This window comes from Protopterus annectens, chromosome 13.part0, assembly GCF_019279795.1.
Source record: "Protopterus annectens isolate FY-2018-M chromosome 13.part0, PAN1.0, whole genome shotgun sequence".
Lineage (NCBI taxonomy): Eukaryota > Metazoa > Chordata > Ceratodontiformes > Protopteridae > Protopterus > Protopterus annectens.
In genome coordinates this window covers 157,657,746-157,676,650 of record NC_056747.1, presented here as the reverse complement: position 1 = coordinate 157,676,650, position 18,905 = coordinate 157,657,746, and the positions used below count along the sequence as shown (strand labels likewise).

The following is an 18,905-nucleotide window of genomic DNA, read 5'->3' as shown; positions in this document are numbered from 1 at the left end:
GAGATCTGGGTACTTACCGCCTTGCATCATGGGATATGGGGCTGCCTCGAGCTGGTAAAAGTGACTCTCGAGCTTAGCAAGTGCCAAGTCGGAGCCGAGGATCGGCTCCAAACCCATCAAGCAAGAATGAAGGCGAGAGAAGACAACTAACATGGAACGTTATGGTAGGTACATAACTTCTCATTTTGTGCTTTGCATTCTGCAGTTGATCATCTTGTTCTGAGAGATCCCCCCTACTCAGAAATACTTTAACATTTGTCATTTCCTGTAAATAATTATTGTTACTTTTTAACCATAGCTCACTCTTGCACCAATAATAACTAAAATAAAAACAAAGGGTAATGAAATAAAAATGAGACACTGGCACTTTCCTATCTATATGTTAAAAAGAGAGAGAGAATTTAAGGAATGGGTAGTGGAAAGTACTCAGGAACTATTCAAGAGGATATAAATTATTTACGAAAATATAGCTAGGGAGTGGGATAAAATAAAGGTGGAGTTTAAAAATATGGTGGAAATAAAAAAAAGTGAGCTATGGTTAAAAAGTAACAATAATTATTTAGAGGAACTGACGAATGTTAAAGTATTTCTGACTAGGGGGTTATTATTGGTGCATGATCTAAAGCCGCGGTGGTGCAGTGGTAACGTTGTTGCCTCACAGCAAGAGGTTCTCTCATTCGATTCTCGGCTGGAGCGCCTTGTGTGTGGAGTCTGCATGTCCTCCCTGTGGTCGAGTGGCGTTCGAAAGGCATGCATGAATGGGCATGCCTTCGTTGAAGGTTGGGCATTGGGCTGGCACCTCTGCACCATAAAAATCGACTGCCAATCATTAGCGGACTGGAGTTCTGCTGTGGCAACCCCTAACTGGGAAAAGCTAGAAGAAAACACACATTGGTGCATGATCTGAAATAGTTATTGGGTGTATATGAAGACCTTCAGTTAAATGGACATGTTCTTGTGAAATGTAAATTCTGTCTATCCTAGCCCAGTTTTTTATATCTTGTAGAAGAGTATGTAAATTTACATCTTTCATGCCAAATATGTTCATAAATGTCTTCAAAAGTCTACCCTCCTTTGTTATGGTTTCCCTTCTGGGCCCCCCAGACACATCTTCACTGCTGCAAGTCAAATTCCATTCCCTACCTATAAGTAATCTTCCTTGCTGAAACCTGATAATTTCTCTTAGAATTTTCTTAAGCTCCATTATAGCAGTTTTAGGTGGGATATAAATACATGCCATTGCATTCCTGCCAGTAGCTCCGTAGCAATACAAATCTGCCATTATTATCTTTTTTATCCTCTTCTATCACTATTGGAGCTCCTCTTGCAATTAATACAAGTACTCTTCTTGTCCTTTCTGCCAGGTATTCCACTGAATAACCATCCTAAAAACCTTTCTTTATCAAATTCACATGTTCAGGTATTTCCAGGTTTGTCTCATGTAACATAGCTGTTTGCATTCTATAGTTTTTTAATATAGTTCACCATTCTTTCTTTTTTGTATTTATCTGTGAGACCATTGACATTTAAAGACATTACAGAAAGCATAATTGTATTAAAAAAGTTATTATTTGCACCTTTTACGTGTAGTACCTTTTTTGTTAAATGTCTAGTTCCAGCTTTTGTGTAGAACCTTTTTTGTTAAATGTCTAGTTTCAGCTTTTGTGTTTCATGCATGCACTGTTTAGCAGGTTGAACTTGTATGTAGTTGTTTCTTGAGATATCCATTTGAACCTTATCACATCTTAGAAATCTTTTCGTTTTATTGAAAACCCTCAAACAAACAAAAAATATACCCTCCCAAAACCTGTTAATCTAATACTAACACACAAAAGTATGTACATCTTCAAATATTGAAGTTTTACCCTCCTAATAGGATCAAAAGTCCTAAACTGACAGCCAGCCCCACTGATAGATTTGAGTTAACCTAAAAGAAAGGGTTATCCATGCTATGATGCATGATACAGCCTGTGTTTCTAGTAAGTGATGTCTGGTTTTGTCTTATCTTTATAGCTATCCCTTTCAGGATAACCCCTGAATTCTTTCAGAGAACATCATCTCCTAGTCAGTCCCCCCCCCCAACCAATCAGTCTCCAACAGACTGTAACCAATTTCTCTTTGTCAAATTTGCCTCCATGGAGACATGAACACCAGACAGTCAGATTCTCTTTAACAGATTGTTTCCATGGATATAAAAGGGCCAAATACATAATTTTTGCTAAGCATACATTCATTTGCTGGAAAAAGCCTCATAATGTTAAATATTCTTTTTCATTTACTTGCTTTCTCTTAAAACTTGTTACTAAATCAATCTAAGGTCCTTAATTCAGTCAATCCCCCATGCAGGAATGAGAAAAAGCACATTCATTTTTCTTTTGCCATGCTGTTTTAAGCAGGCTTTTTTGTTACATTGCAGTGCCTACAATTCTTAAAACTGAACAAGAAGAAAGATAGAAGGGGAAAAGAAGCAGCAGCTTCTACATATTTACAATCCCTATTACATGTAAAAATAACTGAGAAAACTTTACTTTATAGCATGCAAAGAAAACCATACACCACAAAAATAGTACTATTAAGAAAAATAGTTTTCTTTACTTAAAATTAACTTTTTCCCCTTTCTTGCCCTCCCCAAAACATTTTTCCAAACATTATGACATGAAGTAGGGCTTATACTTTAGAATCCCCCACAAGTCCATCACATTCTGAAAAAGTGTCATATTTCCAGATTTTTTTGCTCTGTCATATTTCACAACTATAACTATTGCACTGTAATCCCACATTTCGCTAATAGTTTTATTACTGTTCATCTGCATCTCCCAATTCCCGTGTCTGCTTAATTTCCAACTTGCTGTCAATTCTTCTAGTCAACTTTTGTCGCCCCCTTCCTTCTCTCCAACATTTTCCTTTGAAACAGTGGAAAAGGTTTCACAGGTACAGTCTTTCTGTGGTCTTTATTACCAAAACAGCATCATCTCCTTCTGTTTCATAGCTCACATTTTGTTGGACAAAAACATTTGTATTTCTTCCTTAGCATGTACTTTGTCAAAAAATGATTTTGTCCCTCCAGGGAAGCATACCTTGAAGACAGCTGGGTACAGCAGTTTGAATCTCACATTTACTGTGTAGAATATTGCAACAGTGATATAAAAGGACATAGCACAGTTGTGTAAAATCTTACCATAACAATAGATGTCCTCTTCACTGTTACAGTATTCACTCCCTCATTCCAAACCCCTCTTGTTTGTTCCGTTTTTGTTTCATTCCCTTCTGGCTGAAGGTTTGCCCTTTTTCTTCTGCATTTTTTCTTTCAGGTTGTGCATGGACTCCTTTGTCCTGTGGAGATGGTTCTCTTTCAGGGCAATTCAGTTCTGGGTATTTGCATCTGTACATCCCTTTTATACCCTCTGTTTCATGCAGGGAGCATAAATGTGATGTACGGCACATACAAGATCATTAGGCTTCTGTATACTTCCCGAGCATTGGGCTGACATGGGTGGGAGATCCCTTCTGTTTCGAATACTGTAACAGTGAAGAGAGAGTCATCTACCATTGTGGTACAATTTTACACAACTATACTTTCAACCTTAAAGATTCAGCTATACTTTCACCCTTAAAGATTCCACATTGTCTTGTAACACCCTACATCCCCTGCCACCTCAGAACTCTTCAAGCTAAACTGCTGCCCTCCATACTGAGCACATGATCCATCTTTCTTTTTTTCCCCTCCTTTTCCTTGTGTATCTCACGCTTCCCTCTCTTTTACTTGTACTTGCATATATATATATATATATATATATATATATATATATATGTATATATATATATATATGTATATATATATATATATATATATATATATATATGTATGTATATATATATATATATATATATATATATATACATACATACATATATACATCTTAAAAAATATCTTGGCCTTTGAAACTCAAGTGGCTTGTCCAGTTTCATAAGTAAACAGTCATGTGGCTAGTTGGGGGGGGGGCCCATTACAGCAGGCCAACAATTATCCCTTACTTTACCTATGATGATCTAGTAGATGCAATGATCTAGTCTCTCAGTTCTGCTTCAAGCAAATTCACAAGTCTTTAAAAAGCAGTCTGTCATTTTACTTCTAATTCTTGTCTCCTGCCTTAAGCCTCTCATGAAACAAAGATTAGGCTTTATTTCATGGAATATATGCATATACATATGAGTAGTTAATGATTTCTCAAGGTTGATTTTTATCGGATCACATTTAATTGAGGAAATTCCTGTGAATTACAATCCTGTGAAACTCTGAAACAAGCAGTAACATGGGTCTTGCAGGGGTAGAGTCTAACCTATCCCATACACTGTGCCAAGGAGGGAATATTATTAAGTTGTGGTTTCCATTGAACAGTGAAGCAATAAGAGAGTGGCTTGACAGTACACATACATATATCATTCGGGCATATCCATCCATCCGTCCACAACCCCCCTTTTTTCCCACTTTTTACGCATGAAGTCATGGTGTCACTTCATCAGTGACAGTCATCTAGAGCCTGTGTTCACACTGGTGGGTGGCTAGTTGTATGCAGACAGACAAATGCTAGCATGCACACATACACAGCAACTTATTCCATAGATAATAAGTTTGCTTTTTATTTTAAACAGTCACTTTAGAAGTTAAACAATCAGGGTTACAAATGCTAGACCTAGTTCACTTTGAAAAAATATATAATTGGCTTAAATAGTATATGTCATGTTTCTAACTGTCATTCGCTAAGTATAAATCAGTAACTAAATCTTCCAAATATGCATATTTAAAACACCATACAGCAGACTGCTCAGCATGAGTGTAGGACACTGGAATGTCATGGAAACTGACACTGGAAAGATGCTGAAAACCACCAAGTTCTTAAAATATACCTGATTAACTAGTGAAAGTAAAATCAGACCAAAATAATGTGCCTTAAAATATGCCTTCCTGTGTTTCACTCTATCTTCCCTAGGTGGGGGGTGGTGTTAGTTCTCCTGATGCCTTTTTCTGTTTCCACATCACTGAAATGCTGATTTCTTGATACAAGTAAAGTGTCAATGATAAGAAAAGGGAACACATTTCTGCCTCTCCCGACTGACTTTCAGTCCACTTAAGGCTGTTACCTCCTCCTTTCTCATGTCCTACTTTTAGCTGTGGTAGTAGGTGGCAAGAGTTAGCTGCCAAAGGGCCATCATCGTGGCAGGATGGTGTTTTCTACCCTGCACCCCCCTCTAATGATGGTGGTGATGTATCACTGAAGCAGGGACATTACATACACACATATGTACATGTACACTACACACACACACACACACACACAGACTGGTCCACAGGTTCACTGACTCCATTCTGTTCAGCAGGCCAAATCACCCATCTTTAGTCTCTCTGGCTGATACACCATCTATGCTTAACCAGCTGTCTGTCTCACACTGAGCAGATCTGCTTCTCCCTTTCCAATTTAGCCAACCCAGACAATCTAAGCTGGTCATTTATATCCCCCTTGTCCAGTTTTTGTGCCAGGGCTCATTAGTTGGGCTATACCACTATTACTTCAGTCAGAGCTGATACTTTTAAACCACAGAGATCGTAAAAGTGCACACTTTTCACAAGAGAAGACCTCATGGGTTTTGCTTGTAGTAGTTTACAGGTATTTAGCCCTAGAGGACTATTTGTAGTGTTGCATGTGAAGCAAAGCAAAACCAGATGAGAAAGAATTATGCTATCAGTGACTGTATGGCAAAATAGTTGAAAAAAATGGAAAATAAAGTTGTGTAATGGAGCTTCTTTTTTTACTTCTTATGGTGTTCCTCGTTGAAAACTTTAGCATTTGAGAGGAGAGTGGGGAGCAGTGTGAGAATAGTAGCTGAGTTTTGTAGCTCCCCTTTCTGGTTCCCTCTTCACCACCTCAACTCTCAGTTGAGAACCAAAAAAAGTCCTTTCAGTTCTTCATTGTAAACTGTAGCAAACTCCTTACTATAGTCTAAGGACAAAGTGCAAAGAGCTTCATCCCTGACCACAATTGTGGTATCAGCATCCATTTTTAAATGCTGGTACTCCACTACCACCCAACCAACATCTACATATTGCACCCCCCCATGACACCTTGCATAAGGTCAGGTGCCCCTTTGTTCCACCCAAGCTACACTTTTGGTTCTTCTATTTTGTGGATCATTACCATTCAAAGTTATAGTTAAATAGCTGCTGTCACATTTTCTGTTACAGTGTCCAGTCCTTGACCTCTAGCATGAATGCAGATGAAATCCTCTGCACTAACAGTAAGCTCATTAGGAGTGCTCTTCTTTCCAAGCTGTGGCTGTCACAGATACGTTGATCAGATGAAGAAGACGGTCAGTTCATCAAAATTGATAGTAATGGAAGAAACGTACCTTTCCACTAGTCTGCAGTGAACTTGAGTGATTATAAGACATAAAATTAACATATTATGCTTTTTGTCTTTTAAGTTATAATTTTGCAGTTTCTCCTAAAGATGATGTGGAAATTGACAAAATCAGAGTAGTGTGTTTGTACTGAAAATGTATTTCCTCAGTACTTGCTTACCTTGCTAGTGTTTCCCGTTTAAGTTTGTATTCTCGTTTTTCTTTTTTTTAATGCAGATCTCTGCTAAAAATTCCCTACATGACCATAACATGCTCCACCCATTGATTACTCTGCAGGAAGTTCTTCTTTGCTGATGTTGTGACATCACATTGGAATTGAGACAGTCTATTGCCTTGTCAGCAAAAGGGAGAAAACGTTTTGAGAGAGGGTTTTTACATTGGGGCAGTTTTACTTGTGTTTTTTGTTTACTTTTCAGTTTTAAGGTTAGTTGCACACTGCTGGTTTCTTTTAGGTGGAAACAAACGTGAAGGCTGCTTCTGTTTTCATAGTCACACAAGCACATTACATGCAGCATAAAGTCCACAACTCTTGATTGTCTCTGATTTTGCTTAATATCACTATTACCTTTCATCTGTCACACAAGTGCCTTTGACTTTGCCTCTTATTTTTACCCTGCCCATCCCTCATAAAATTTCCAATTTTCTGGTAGATCACTGCGGATTACAGTTGGACACTGATGCAAGATTTAGAGTTTGTTTACAATTAATTTTTTCCAGAAAAGTATGCTGATGCAAAACCTCTTCTTTTAGTAAATGGACATAATACGCTCAGCCTGTGTGCAGCATTATCAAGATATTAACTTACAAAAACATAGGAGAGAGACCCAGCTTGCTAGAGCAGGATGTGCAGGAAAGACAAAATCAATTGGCTATGTGCATACACTCAAGTAACCACAAATGCAAGGAGGAGGATGGAGCCAGAATACGGAGTCTATACTAAATAAAAATGCCCACGTCCCCATCTATGTAAATTTGGTACTATATGCTTAGTAAAAAAAATACTTGCATTTAATTCTGACTTTTTGAGTGATATTTTTATTTTATGAAGTGGCCAAGAAACATTAGTACAGGAATTTGCTGTATATTTAAATAGTACAACTAAGTTCCTGAAGTTTATGTTCACCTGTAACACAAATTCAGTCAGCTTTCGTGACACCACTCTTACACACAAGAAAACTGGTTTTACATCCACTATATATAGAAAATCAGCTTTTAATAATGCATATTTATACTACTGTAGTTCATATCCTTTTACTCTCAAGAAACATTTAGTTAAAAAGGACAAAGCATCAACATTTGATTATTTGGTAACATAAATGAAGAAATTCTAGGCCATGTTTATTGAGGGGGCTACCCAACTGATTTTGTGGAAACAGTTACTAATGAAGTAACTGAAAAATTGGTGATAGCTATAACCCCCCTTTTAGGTATTGGCTTGGTAGTGATAAGGATAAACAACTGAGTGACATAAAAAGGGGGCAAATTTGAGAGTTTTGTAGTTCAGTAGAATGAGATAGTGGAGGATATTAAAAACATTTTTTTAGAAAAAGTGGGTAATTATGAAAGATAACTTAGTGTTCGGTACACTAGGTGAAAAACCAAATTTCATTTATAAGATGGCAAGTAATGTTAAGTGGTTGTTTGAGCAGAACTAGACTTTGCCAAACAAAGATTAAAGAAGGGCACTAACAAGTGTGTGTTTTTTTTTTTTAAGTAATGCCTGTATATATTCAAAGGTGAAAATGTAACTCTGGAAAATAATCTGGGCAAAACCAATACATTAGAAACAGAGAATTGTTTAACATCAGGGGTTATTTACGTGGCAATATGTTCAGGATGCCTGGGTTTTTATGTCAGAAAGAATGAACGACTACTCAGAATCTATGAGCATAATAATGACATGAAGAAAAATTCCAGCAGCTCACTATACAAATATTCATTAAATGATACTAATTTTCAAAAGTTTTGTTTTGGTATATTTGAAAAGGTGCGTAGCAACCCAAGGGAGGTGCATGGGTGACCAAATTGGAGAACAGATGGCTTCTCTTGCAACTTATGTTGAACGCCAGCAGCTACCCTAGGCTTGAATTAATGTGTGTCTGTTAAACCTGTACTGTGGAGATCAGCAAAGCTTTAACAAATTTTATTTTTGTCTTGGATTTTGTTTGAATTAATTAGTATTTTACTATTAAGATAATAGAAATTTTCAGCAATAACATTTATTATATTCATTAATTATTAATATATTGTACTCTAGATATTTAAAAAAAATTAAGATACTCTTAAGTGATGATTTTTTTTAAGTTTGATGTTACAACTTATGTACATAACTGGTAAGGTTCAAGTGCATCACAAACATATGAAACAGTGTACCGTTAAGGATCCTTTAAGTGTTTTTAGGAAGTAATGTCACTGAGTTTATAAAAGGAAGCTGACGACTTATGTGTGTGTGATCTGATGGTCCCATGAATTGTGTGGATGAAAGCGCTCAATGATTAGGTTTTTATTTTAAATAAATTGATTTTTATGTAGTTCAAGCTCTTTTTTTTGGTGTCATCTTCCTTTATGCGCAATAGTTGTGGTTAAGTGCAGGATGATAATTTGAATACAAGAAGTATTGCCCTCATAAGTCAGTGTAGAGCCAGTGTTTGTGAGCTGGAACACAATGCCAGACACACTAGTCATTGGTGACTCCATAGTCAGACACACTGACGTCCCGCTCACCAGAATGAGTAAGGAGAAGGTCACAGTAAGCTGCCTGTCGGGTGCTAGAATCCGCCACATAACGCAAGCACTCAGGTCTCTCAACAGCAGGTACAAGTACGACTCAGTCATTGTCCACGCTAGTGTAAACGACCTGAGACGTACCTCCTTGGACTACATGAAAAGAGACATTGAGGAGCTCTCTGATTATGTAGCCCAGGCAGGTATGACCCTGACCTTGAGCAGTATCCTACCTTCACCAAGAATGATGCCACAATACAGAGATAAGATGATCAGCTTTAACAATTGGCTTAAACTCTGGTGTCATTCAAAGGGGATCCAATGTCTGTCTGCCTGGGATGACATGCTGGACAAGCCACGCTGTTTCGCAAGGGACGGCTTGCACCTGTCACCCCTGGGATTCCGGATATTGGAAAAGGCTCTTGCCACCCCCATAGTGCCTTTTTTAGGCAAGGCTCAAATTCTAAACCTACCACCCTAGAACACAATAAAGAAAAAAAAACTAAGGGTAATGCTGCTCAATGCCAGAAGTCTCAACCTCAAGATGCACGCACTCGAGGCCCTTCTCAGTATGGTGAACATCGATGTCTGTGCTGTGACAGAAACCTGGTTCATGGCTCCTGAGAGCACCCCAGCACTATCAGGTTTTACCTCATATCATGCGTTCCGGCCCCAAAGTCCGGACAATACCAAGAAAGGAGGGGGGGTATCCATATTCATCAAGGACACCCACACCTCAAGATTGGTGGCAACGCATGATGCATCGGAGACCATCCAGGTGCAATTAACCATAGGCAAGACTGCTCTGCAATTTGTAGCATGTTACAGGCCACCCTCGCAAACTCAGGAACCTCACATGGCTTTCCTGAAAACACTGGAGGGGATAAATGTATCTCCGAACACCATCATACTAGGTGACTTCAATTACCCTAATATAGACTGGGAACACTACTCAAGCCCAAACACTCTAGCCCAAAAGTTCTTGGAATTCATAAACTCAAATGCCATGGAACAACTAGTCACCATCCCCACAAGAGGAGAAAATATACTTGATCTCATCATCACGAACATGGGAGCACAATGTTCAACACCGGAAGTATACCCCTCACTGGTGAGATCAGATCACAAACTAATCTCGCTGGAGGTCCTCATCCCGCCCCCACCTGAAATAAAAAAGACCACAGTAAAGAACTTCTCGAAAGCCGACTTCACACTTCTAAAGACTAGTGTGGTCTCCTTTAAGGCCCCCGAGCTGGCGGTAAACATTACTCAAGCCGCTGAATCACTTACAAATGCCTTCTACCAGCACCTGCAGGGCTGCATGGATCAGGCAATCCCAAGCAAAACAAAGACTCTTTGTACCAAAGGCAAGCGTCCAGTCTGGTGGACCCCAGCCATAAACAAACTGTACAACAAAAGGAGGAAGCTACTACAAGATAGAGCAAAATCCTTAAAAGGTAAGACACCGCTGATCACTATAAGTAAAAAGCTAAGAGCTCTCATAAAATTGTCCAAAGCAAATTTTGAGAGAAAAATAGCTAAGGACTCAAAAGACAATCATAAGGCATTCTTTAGCTATGTTAGAAACCTGGGAGGAAACTCCCAGATATGCTCAGAATTAGTTCAAAATGATGTGAAGATTACTGATCCTACAGACATTGCCAACATACTGGCTGACAGGTTCAGTGCAAACTTCTCCCCCCCAAAAGGAGAGATATCTATACCAAATGATTGTAGCCCCCCAAACATCTCTAACGCCCAGGTGAGAACTGCTCTCTCCAAGGCAAAAAACACAGCATCCATGGGACCTGATGGTGTCCCCGGCTGTGTGCTCCACGAACTCAACGAGGAATTAAACCCGCAGTTAGGACAGCTGTTTAATCTTAGTCTCACCACTGGATACGTACCCAGGGAGTGGCGCACAGCGACTGTGGTCCCACTTCACAAAGGAGGTGCCTCCACCGACCCTGGAAATTACCGTCCCATTAGCTTGACAAGCCTTATCTGCAAAGCCATGGAGAGGATCATAATGGATCTCATAAATAAAGACATAGGGAATTTGCAGACTTTGGATCCAACCCAGTTTGGCTTTGTCAAAGGCAGATCATGCCTTTTAAACTTGGTTGACTTTTTCGAAACAGTCACCAAGGCCATTGATGAGGGAAAGGCAGTCCATACAGCCTACCTCGACCTGGCGAAGGCCTTGGATACAATACCCCACTCGGGTATCATTGAAAAACTCATCAGCTTAAATGTAAACCCATACATCACAAGATGGGTTGCAAACTGGCTGAGTGACAGAACCCACAGGGTCAGAGTTGCTGGCGCCATGTCAGACTCAAAGCCTGTCACAAGTGGTGTCCCACAGGGCTCAGTCCTGGGCCCACTCTTGTTTGGCATCTACTTTTCTGAAGTACAAGCAAACACAGGAGGGTTATGGCTGACAAAGTTTGCAGATGACTGCAAACTGGGCCGTAGTCGAAAACACATCTGACACAGATATCCTTCAGAAGGGTCTCACAGAAACGGATAACTGGTGCCAGAGCCATGGCCTAAAGTTTAAATGCCAAGAAATGCATAGTCATACCCTTCGGGAAAAACAAGGTTACCCCTAGCTACCATATAGGTGGCAATCCACTGAGCACAGAAGAAGTTATCAGGGACCTGGGGACCCAGGTTGACAGTAGCCTTTCATTCGACACTCATATTGCTAAAGTAGTTAGGAAGACCTTCTACATTGCCCACCTTATCATGAAGGGATTCACATCTAGATCAAGGGAGGTCATAGTCTCCCTATACTCATCACTCATCAGACCAATGATTGAGTACAATGCCCCATTCGGAATGTATCTGACCCGACACTTGCAGCAGCTGGAGAGGCCACAAAAGTTCCTCACCAAAAGGATAAAGGGTCTCAAAAATCTGTCTTGTGCTGACCGACTGAAAGAACTCCAGCTCTATTCAGTTGCTTACCGCTTGCTCAGAGGTGACCTGTGCCTGACATACAAGGCCATGTCAAACCCAGATTTGATGAACATGCTTCACCTCAAAAAATCTAGATCCCTCAGAGCCACAAGGGCGGGAGACTTAAACCTCGACACGGCTATTAATAGGACGTGCTGGAGAGATAGATTCATCACCCAAAGACTCCCTATGCTGTGGAACAAAATCCCGGTATATGTGAGGCAGAGCACCTCGCTGGCCTTGTTCAAGAGGAATCTTGACCAATGGATGGGAGATCGCAGATATACCCCAGGGATTACCTCAGTGTCACTGCTCGACAGAGGCACAGCAAAATAATGGGCATAGTTTCTCCAAACTAAAGGGGTGGCGTAAGCCACAAAACTATGGGCTAGGCTTGTAAATGCCCTCCGGCAGATAGCCTAGTATGAACCTATGATCCTAAATGAAACAAGAATTCCAGTAAGTTGGATTTGCAGAGCAGGAAGCCATTCCGTCATCCCAGAAAAAAAGGAAAAGACTTTTTGCGCAAAAAATAGTGCATGATCTTTAAGTGGCTGTTCTACGTTTTTGCATTCAGTCAGATATACAGCTGGCCTTAGGCATCTGTGTCTAATTGTGTACCATCCCCCTCCATTTTATATTATGGGTTATTAAACATTGTGCATAAAACTCTGTTTTTTCTCAGAAAAGGCACTGTTCAACCCAAATGCATCTTGGAAAAGGTTCTAATATCCATTTGGGGCAGTATGGAAACAATTTTTATTTCAGCAGGCTTTCTTGTCTTAAATGTATACTTTGTGTGTGATCATTTTTAATAGGAGGTTAGATTGTGCTTCCACACCTGACATTCTGGCTGTTTTATCTTATCTATAGTAATTTTTCCAGAGTCTGTTTGTCTTTGATGCTTAATCTGTTTTGGCATATCCCTGCCTGTGGTGACGTCCTTGTAGCACCATTGCTCTGAAGAAGAGGACCTTTTCTCCTTAAGCCCCAGTTTGCCATGTATGCACTGGTGCACCATGTTTACTTCTCTCCCACTGAAATTGTACAGTCAACAGCCATTTCAGAGGTCCTTTGTTATTGGCCACCTTAACACCTAAGGTGCCTGAAATGTATTTTTAACAATGGTCTAGGTTTGTTTTTGAACACAGATCAATAGTAGTGTGATTGGATCTTCTGCCTCTGTGCCATGAGTTAGCTTAAAGTTATGTTTACTGTGTTTTTGTAAGGTCTGCATCAGTGAAATGAAAATCTTTATATGGTTTTATTCATGCAGAAATGCCTGATCAGTGATAGGATGGGTTTTATAAGGAAATAATGGTCCACTCTGACAGTGTTACTAGCCCTGACCTGTATTGTCGTCATGGAGAGCATTTTTATTACTAGAAAATACACTGTTAAACTGTTTTGCATTTGTTCTATTATAAATTGGTATGTATTTTTTATATTTTTGATAAGAATTAGTTCTTTCACCTAATGTTTGAAAGCTGTAGGATATGCAGTTGTTGGAGGTTGCATCCAAAATATAAAATTTATATAAGAATTTAATAACTTTGTGCGTGTGTGAATGCACACACAGGCACAGATGAACAGACTCATATTCAGAGAGATATTCAAGTGCACCAGGCTGTCATGGTATGCTAATTCTCTGATTTGGAACATTGAGCAACTGATGACATTTGCTAATTCTCCAAGCCCATTTTCTAATAGTTGTAATCTGTGTATCATTAAAATATTGAATGGATTATTTATGTAAGTGTATTTGTATTTATTTCCAGCCAAAACATTTGCCTATACTAGCAAAGAATGTTGCCATGCAGAAATTCAGTTACAGAAGAGTGGCAAATATTATTTGGATGAAAATTACATTGACAAGAGGACCCCCATAGGAAGTGACTACATTAAACGAAGCATACTTGTTGAGGTAAGAGTGCTACATTGCATAGTGACCTGCAGTATACCTTTAGTGGCCTATGTGATCAAGTTTTTGCATTTCATGTCTCTTGCCTCAAAGTAACAGGTACCCCTCTGCAGTTATTTCACTAGGTTTCTCATAGAGTTATGAGAATCCAGGTGCCACTCTAATGGCAGTCAACCAGCAGTTTGCCACATCTGTGCTTTGATTACTTGCAGCTATGCCATAGAATGTCTTTGTGAAGCTTTCTTTACCTGCATGAATTGGCATATGAGTTCATGTGTGTGAGTGCTGCACCTCTACGTGTATTTCCATGCTACCCTACAGATGCAGTACAGGCACATGAGGAAGAAGATTGTTTTGGACTGTCATCACATTTCTTACTGTTTGTATTTTATGTATTTATTTATGGGTTTATTGACATTTATTTACTGGGAAAGTTCAAATGGGCATAGGTGCCTTTTTTCGTCAGAGGCCCAGGAAGAAGAGCGCCAAGGTATCATATTTAATGCAATCAGTATTTTATGACAACAAATTGTATAATGCAGTTTCAATGAATACATAGCATAATAGTTAGTGTAATAAAATTTGTATTGATATTCACAAACGTTAAATTTACAAGCTTTATACTGACTTTCCAGATAGAAGAGTGGTGTATGAGTAATTTAAGGAATATAATGAAGTCTCTGGTATTAGAGGAGATAAGCAAGTTTGAGTGTTAACAGAGAAGTGGTGATGGAATAGTAATGTCGTCGTGATAATTAGAGGTTGGTATAGTAGTTTAGGAAGTACAGTAAAGTAAGGTATTAGAAGGGGATAAACAGGTTAAGTGAGTCAGCGCTTTAAAGGGAGGTATAAGAAAGTTGATGAAGGGTGTTCATAGGACTTAACTAGGCTAATGGCTTAAGAACCCTTAGATGCATAACCAATATAATCCAATTTTACTCAATATATCGCCCCTAGGGGCAAGAGGATGGTATGGATTTATGTCTATGCATTGAGTGTCTTACAGATTGCTACTGTCCATACCGCAGGTGTGAATGTGCAATTCCCCATCCATTGATCCAAATTGCATTGAAGAGGGAAGGGAAGGGCTCTGATTAATGTAAATAGGAAGCCTTTTCCAAAGAATGGGCAATCTCTGAGACATATCTGTCTCTCCAGCATGTTTTGTTTGAGTCATGGACCAAGTTTATATCCCTAGATCAGGTGACCATCATACTATTTGACTTGTGGATGTGTAGCAGCTCCAGCAGGGTTACATTTGGGAGTGCCTTGTAGGTCAGGTATAGGCCACCCCTTAATAGTTGGTAGGGGATAGAGTAAAGGGATAGGGCTTTTAGTCTCTCCACATAGGATGTGTTGTTTACTCCCTTTATTTTCTTTGTGAGGAGCCTATGAGGTTACTCTAGCTGGTTTAAGTGCATAGTCAAGTACATGCCAAATGGCAGATTGCGCTTGGTCATTGGTCCAATCAGGGCTGAGTATAGTGGAGCTATAATTTTTTTGGCTCTTTAATGGCATACTTTTACTTATAAGTTGTGCCACATAAAAGGACTTTCTCACCAATGTGGACACATGGTCAAAGTTCAGGCTACTGTCTATCTGTGTGCCTATGTCTCTCACCTCTAAGTCTACTCTGAGTCTATTGATGTTGAAATTTGCAGGGATGTTTGACTTCCCAAAAGGTATGATGATGTATTTTTTCACATGTAGTTTTAGGCCATGATTCTGGCACCAATCATTTGACTGATATAGACGCTCCTGAAGGATATCTTCATCAGTGAGGGATAAATTGATTGCCCCCAGCTTGCAGTCGTCATGTTAAAGAGCTCTGTCCCAGATTAGGATCAGGGACAAATCCAGGAGGCAGAGTAGTAGTATTTTATTAATGGTTTGAAAAGATGGTGTGTGATAGACCTGATTGATATAGGAATTTTATTCCAAGTTCTAGCTACACTATTGGAATAGAGACTGACTCCAGCAACCTTTGTGGTTTGCAGATGGTAAGCAGTTTATTATTTGACTGAAGGGACAATTTGAAAGATAGTATTTGAGTAGGGGTCTAATTGCTGGCAGGAGGATGGGGTATGGATAATTTTATGGGTTAAGGTGTGCTGAGTATGAGAGTTATTGAGGAAGCTTGAGCTATTTAAGTGTTTAGTGCTAAACAGTGGTGGGTCTGGTAAGGTTTGCTGCAAGCACATCTGGGAACTTTTACAGCATTGTTTAAGTTTAAAACTAAGTGAGGCTTGTAGGTTGGTCATGATAGGTTTTTCTTATAGGAAAGAGGGTAAGAGGTAAGTAGTAGCTAGAGTTACCTTGGCAGAATTGCTTTACTCAGTGTAGGGTGCCTAGTTTTTGATGTGTTTTCTTGATGCTGTTGTGGATATGTAAAGCTGATTTCAGATTGTTGTCAATAGCCATGTTAAATAGTTTTATATGTGGGGGTAACTTCAATCATGGTATTATTAAGGAAGAAATTTTAAGGTTATTTTTTCATGGAAATGTGATTTTGGAAAAAGAGTAGTAATTTATTTTGGGGGGATTTACAAGCAGGGGATTATCCTGTAGCAAACTTTCAGCCGATTTAAAGACTTCTTGAGTAATTCTCAGAAACTATATTATATTGTTGGAAATGCATATTAAGGTCAAAACATCAGCTTACTGTATGAGGGAAGCTTGCTGAAAGGCTTTATGTAAATTGTTGGTGAATATATTAGTGTAGAGGGCCGAGTGCTAGATTTGTACTTGCTGGTACTGTGCATCATTTAAGAACCATGTTAATATTACACAAAGTTGCTTTGTAAGACTGAAAATAATTTAATTCAAATTCTAGAATCTTAAATTAACATGATTTTATCTGTAGGTTAGACATAACTACATTTAATTTGTATTTACTGGTGCACATGAAATATTTGGTGTGAAGGAAGTGTGGAGACTTGAATGTAAGAGTTGAAAATAACGTATTTCATTTGGAATCCAGGCACAAATTTGAGGACAATGAAATTGACAGTCACTTTATTATTCTGATTTTGTTTTTATTTATTTTTATTTTATTTTACATTTGTTGACCGGGCTAGTCTGGCTGGATACATGTCCATTTTCAGCAGAGGCCCGAGGAGAAAAGCTCCACTAAAATACTAAGTACATTACATAAAAAAATCATTACTCTTAAGAAATAGCATCAATTGGAAGTCATAAGAACACACAGAGCGAAAGATAATTTCAAAGAGAAACAAATTTACAATATGCAGTTCATTACATGTCAACAATTTTACTTGACATATACTTAGTTAGATTAGATGAGTAAAAGGAGGAGAAATTAGACAGGTAGTGCATAAGAAGAGTGAAGGGGAAAATAGAGTATGAGAAAAAGATTAGTCAGGTGTTCTGCAGGAACAAAGCCAATGATTTAGATAGTAAAGTTTAATTTTCTGTTTGAATTGTGGCAGGGATTGAGTCAAAGTTATGTCACTAGGTAAGAGATTCCAAGTTTTACCTATAGTGTTAGTGAATAGGGAAACACCTGCTGCATTGTTTACCTTTATTGATTTTGTCAAGAGTTTACTAGAGGAGCGAAGTGAGTTCAGATTGTTATAAGGGATTAGAAGTTGAGAGAGTATTGGGGTGTTGTCATTTTAGATGAAGGCCCATCTGGTTACATGTTTTTCTGTAGCATTCACCGACGTGAAGGACTGGGGTTACACTTGTTGTCAGGGTTAGGATTAGAAGTAGAATTAAGGGTCTAGTTTTAGGATTAAGTTTAGGGGGACATTGTGTCTTGCATAGGCAGTATGTCGTAATGTTTAAAGTTGTTCCTAGCTAAATTTGATACATTTTCACTAAATGCTTTTTTTCCATTGAACTGTTCTTCAGTTGTTTTGGTTATCAGCCATGTGAACTTGATGAAACTGCATTTTTTGATGCATTTTTGGTAATTTAACTTGGATCATATTTTACTGTGTGTGTGTGTGTGTGTGTGTGTGTGTGTGTGTGTGTGTGTGTGTGTGTGTGTGTGTGTGCGTGCATGTGCTAGAGAAAGAGAGATATACTGTTTAAACTTCTCTATATATGCATGTGCCAGTGTGTGTGTGTACATCTATAGAGAAATAATAAATATGTGTATGTATATATATATATATGTTCATCATGTTACCCTGCTGCAGTCATCATACTTGGGTTATCCTGCCGTCAGCCAGAATTCCAAAGTCTTGGTCCGGCGTCGGTTGCTGTCGCTTCTTCCCTGACGTCAGTGCACCAGGGGTATATAAGAGGCATCCAACGCCATTTTCTTCAGTCTTTCTTGCTGCGCGGTGCCCAAAGCAGAAGCAGTTCGCAAGTGCCGGTCGGGCGACACCTGAGATTTTCGAATCAAGTTTCAGTCCGAAGTCTTCAAAGCTAGTTCTAGGCCGACGCAGCCATTTTCTTTAGGCCCTACCGACGACATTGCAGAAGGAGAAGCCGGTGCTGTAGAAACACCTTCGGTTTCTGAAGGTGTCTTCAGACCAACTACTCTCACCATAAAATCTTATGCTAAGCTTAAGACTCCTCTAAAACCAAAAAAAACTACACTTCAGTCTCCAGGTCAAGGCCCTATGCCTAAGAAACAGATGCTTAAAATGGCTGAAGATTTGATTTCTTTGATCAGGAGTTCCCAACCCCCCCCCCCCCGACAAAAGGCCTAGACAAGAGGAGGATTGTGCCTCCTCTGATCAAGTGTCTGTTTCCTCAGGCTCCTCTGAGGAACAGGATTACTCTTTTCCCCCTTATGAAGATTCTGATGCTGAAGACTCCATTCCCTCAGCTTCTCCCCCTGAAGATTATTCCTTTGGGGGAAACCTTGCATACCACGGGGGAACATTTCCACTGGGAAGGTCAGGAC

The 18,905-nt window shown here is 39.3% G+C and overlaps 1 protein-coding gene across 1 annotated transcript in view; it reads left to right on the top strand.

Moving 5' to 3' along the window:
• CPAMD8 (C3 and PZP like alpha-2-macroglobulin domain containing 8) overlaps positions 1–18,905 on the top strand; it is a 7,231,600-nt gene that overhangs the window by 3,804,051 nt on the left and 3,408,644 nt on the right. The window contains exon 19 of the mRNA XM_044054766.1: positions 13,884–14,029. Coding sequence (XP_043910701.1) covers positions 13,884–14,029 — 146 coding nt within the window. The remainder of the gene's footprint in view (positions 1–13,883; positions 14,030–18,905) is intronic.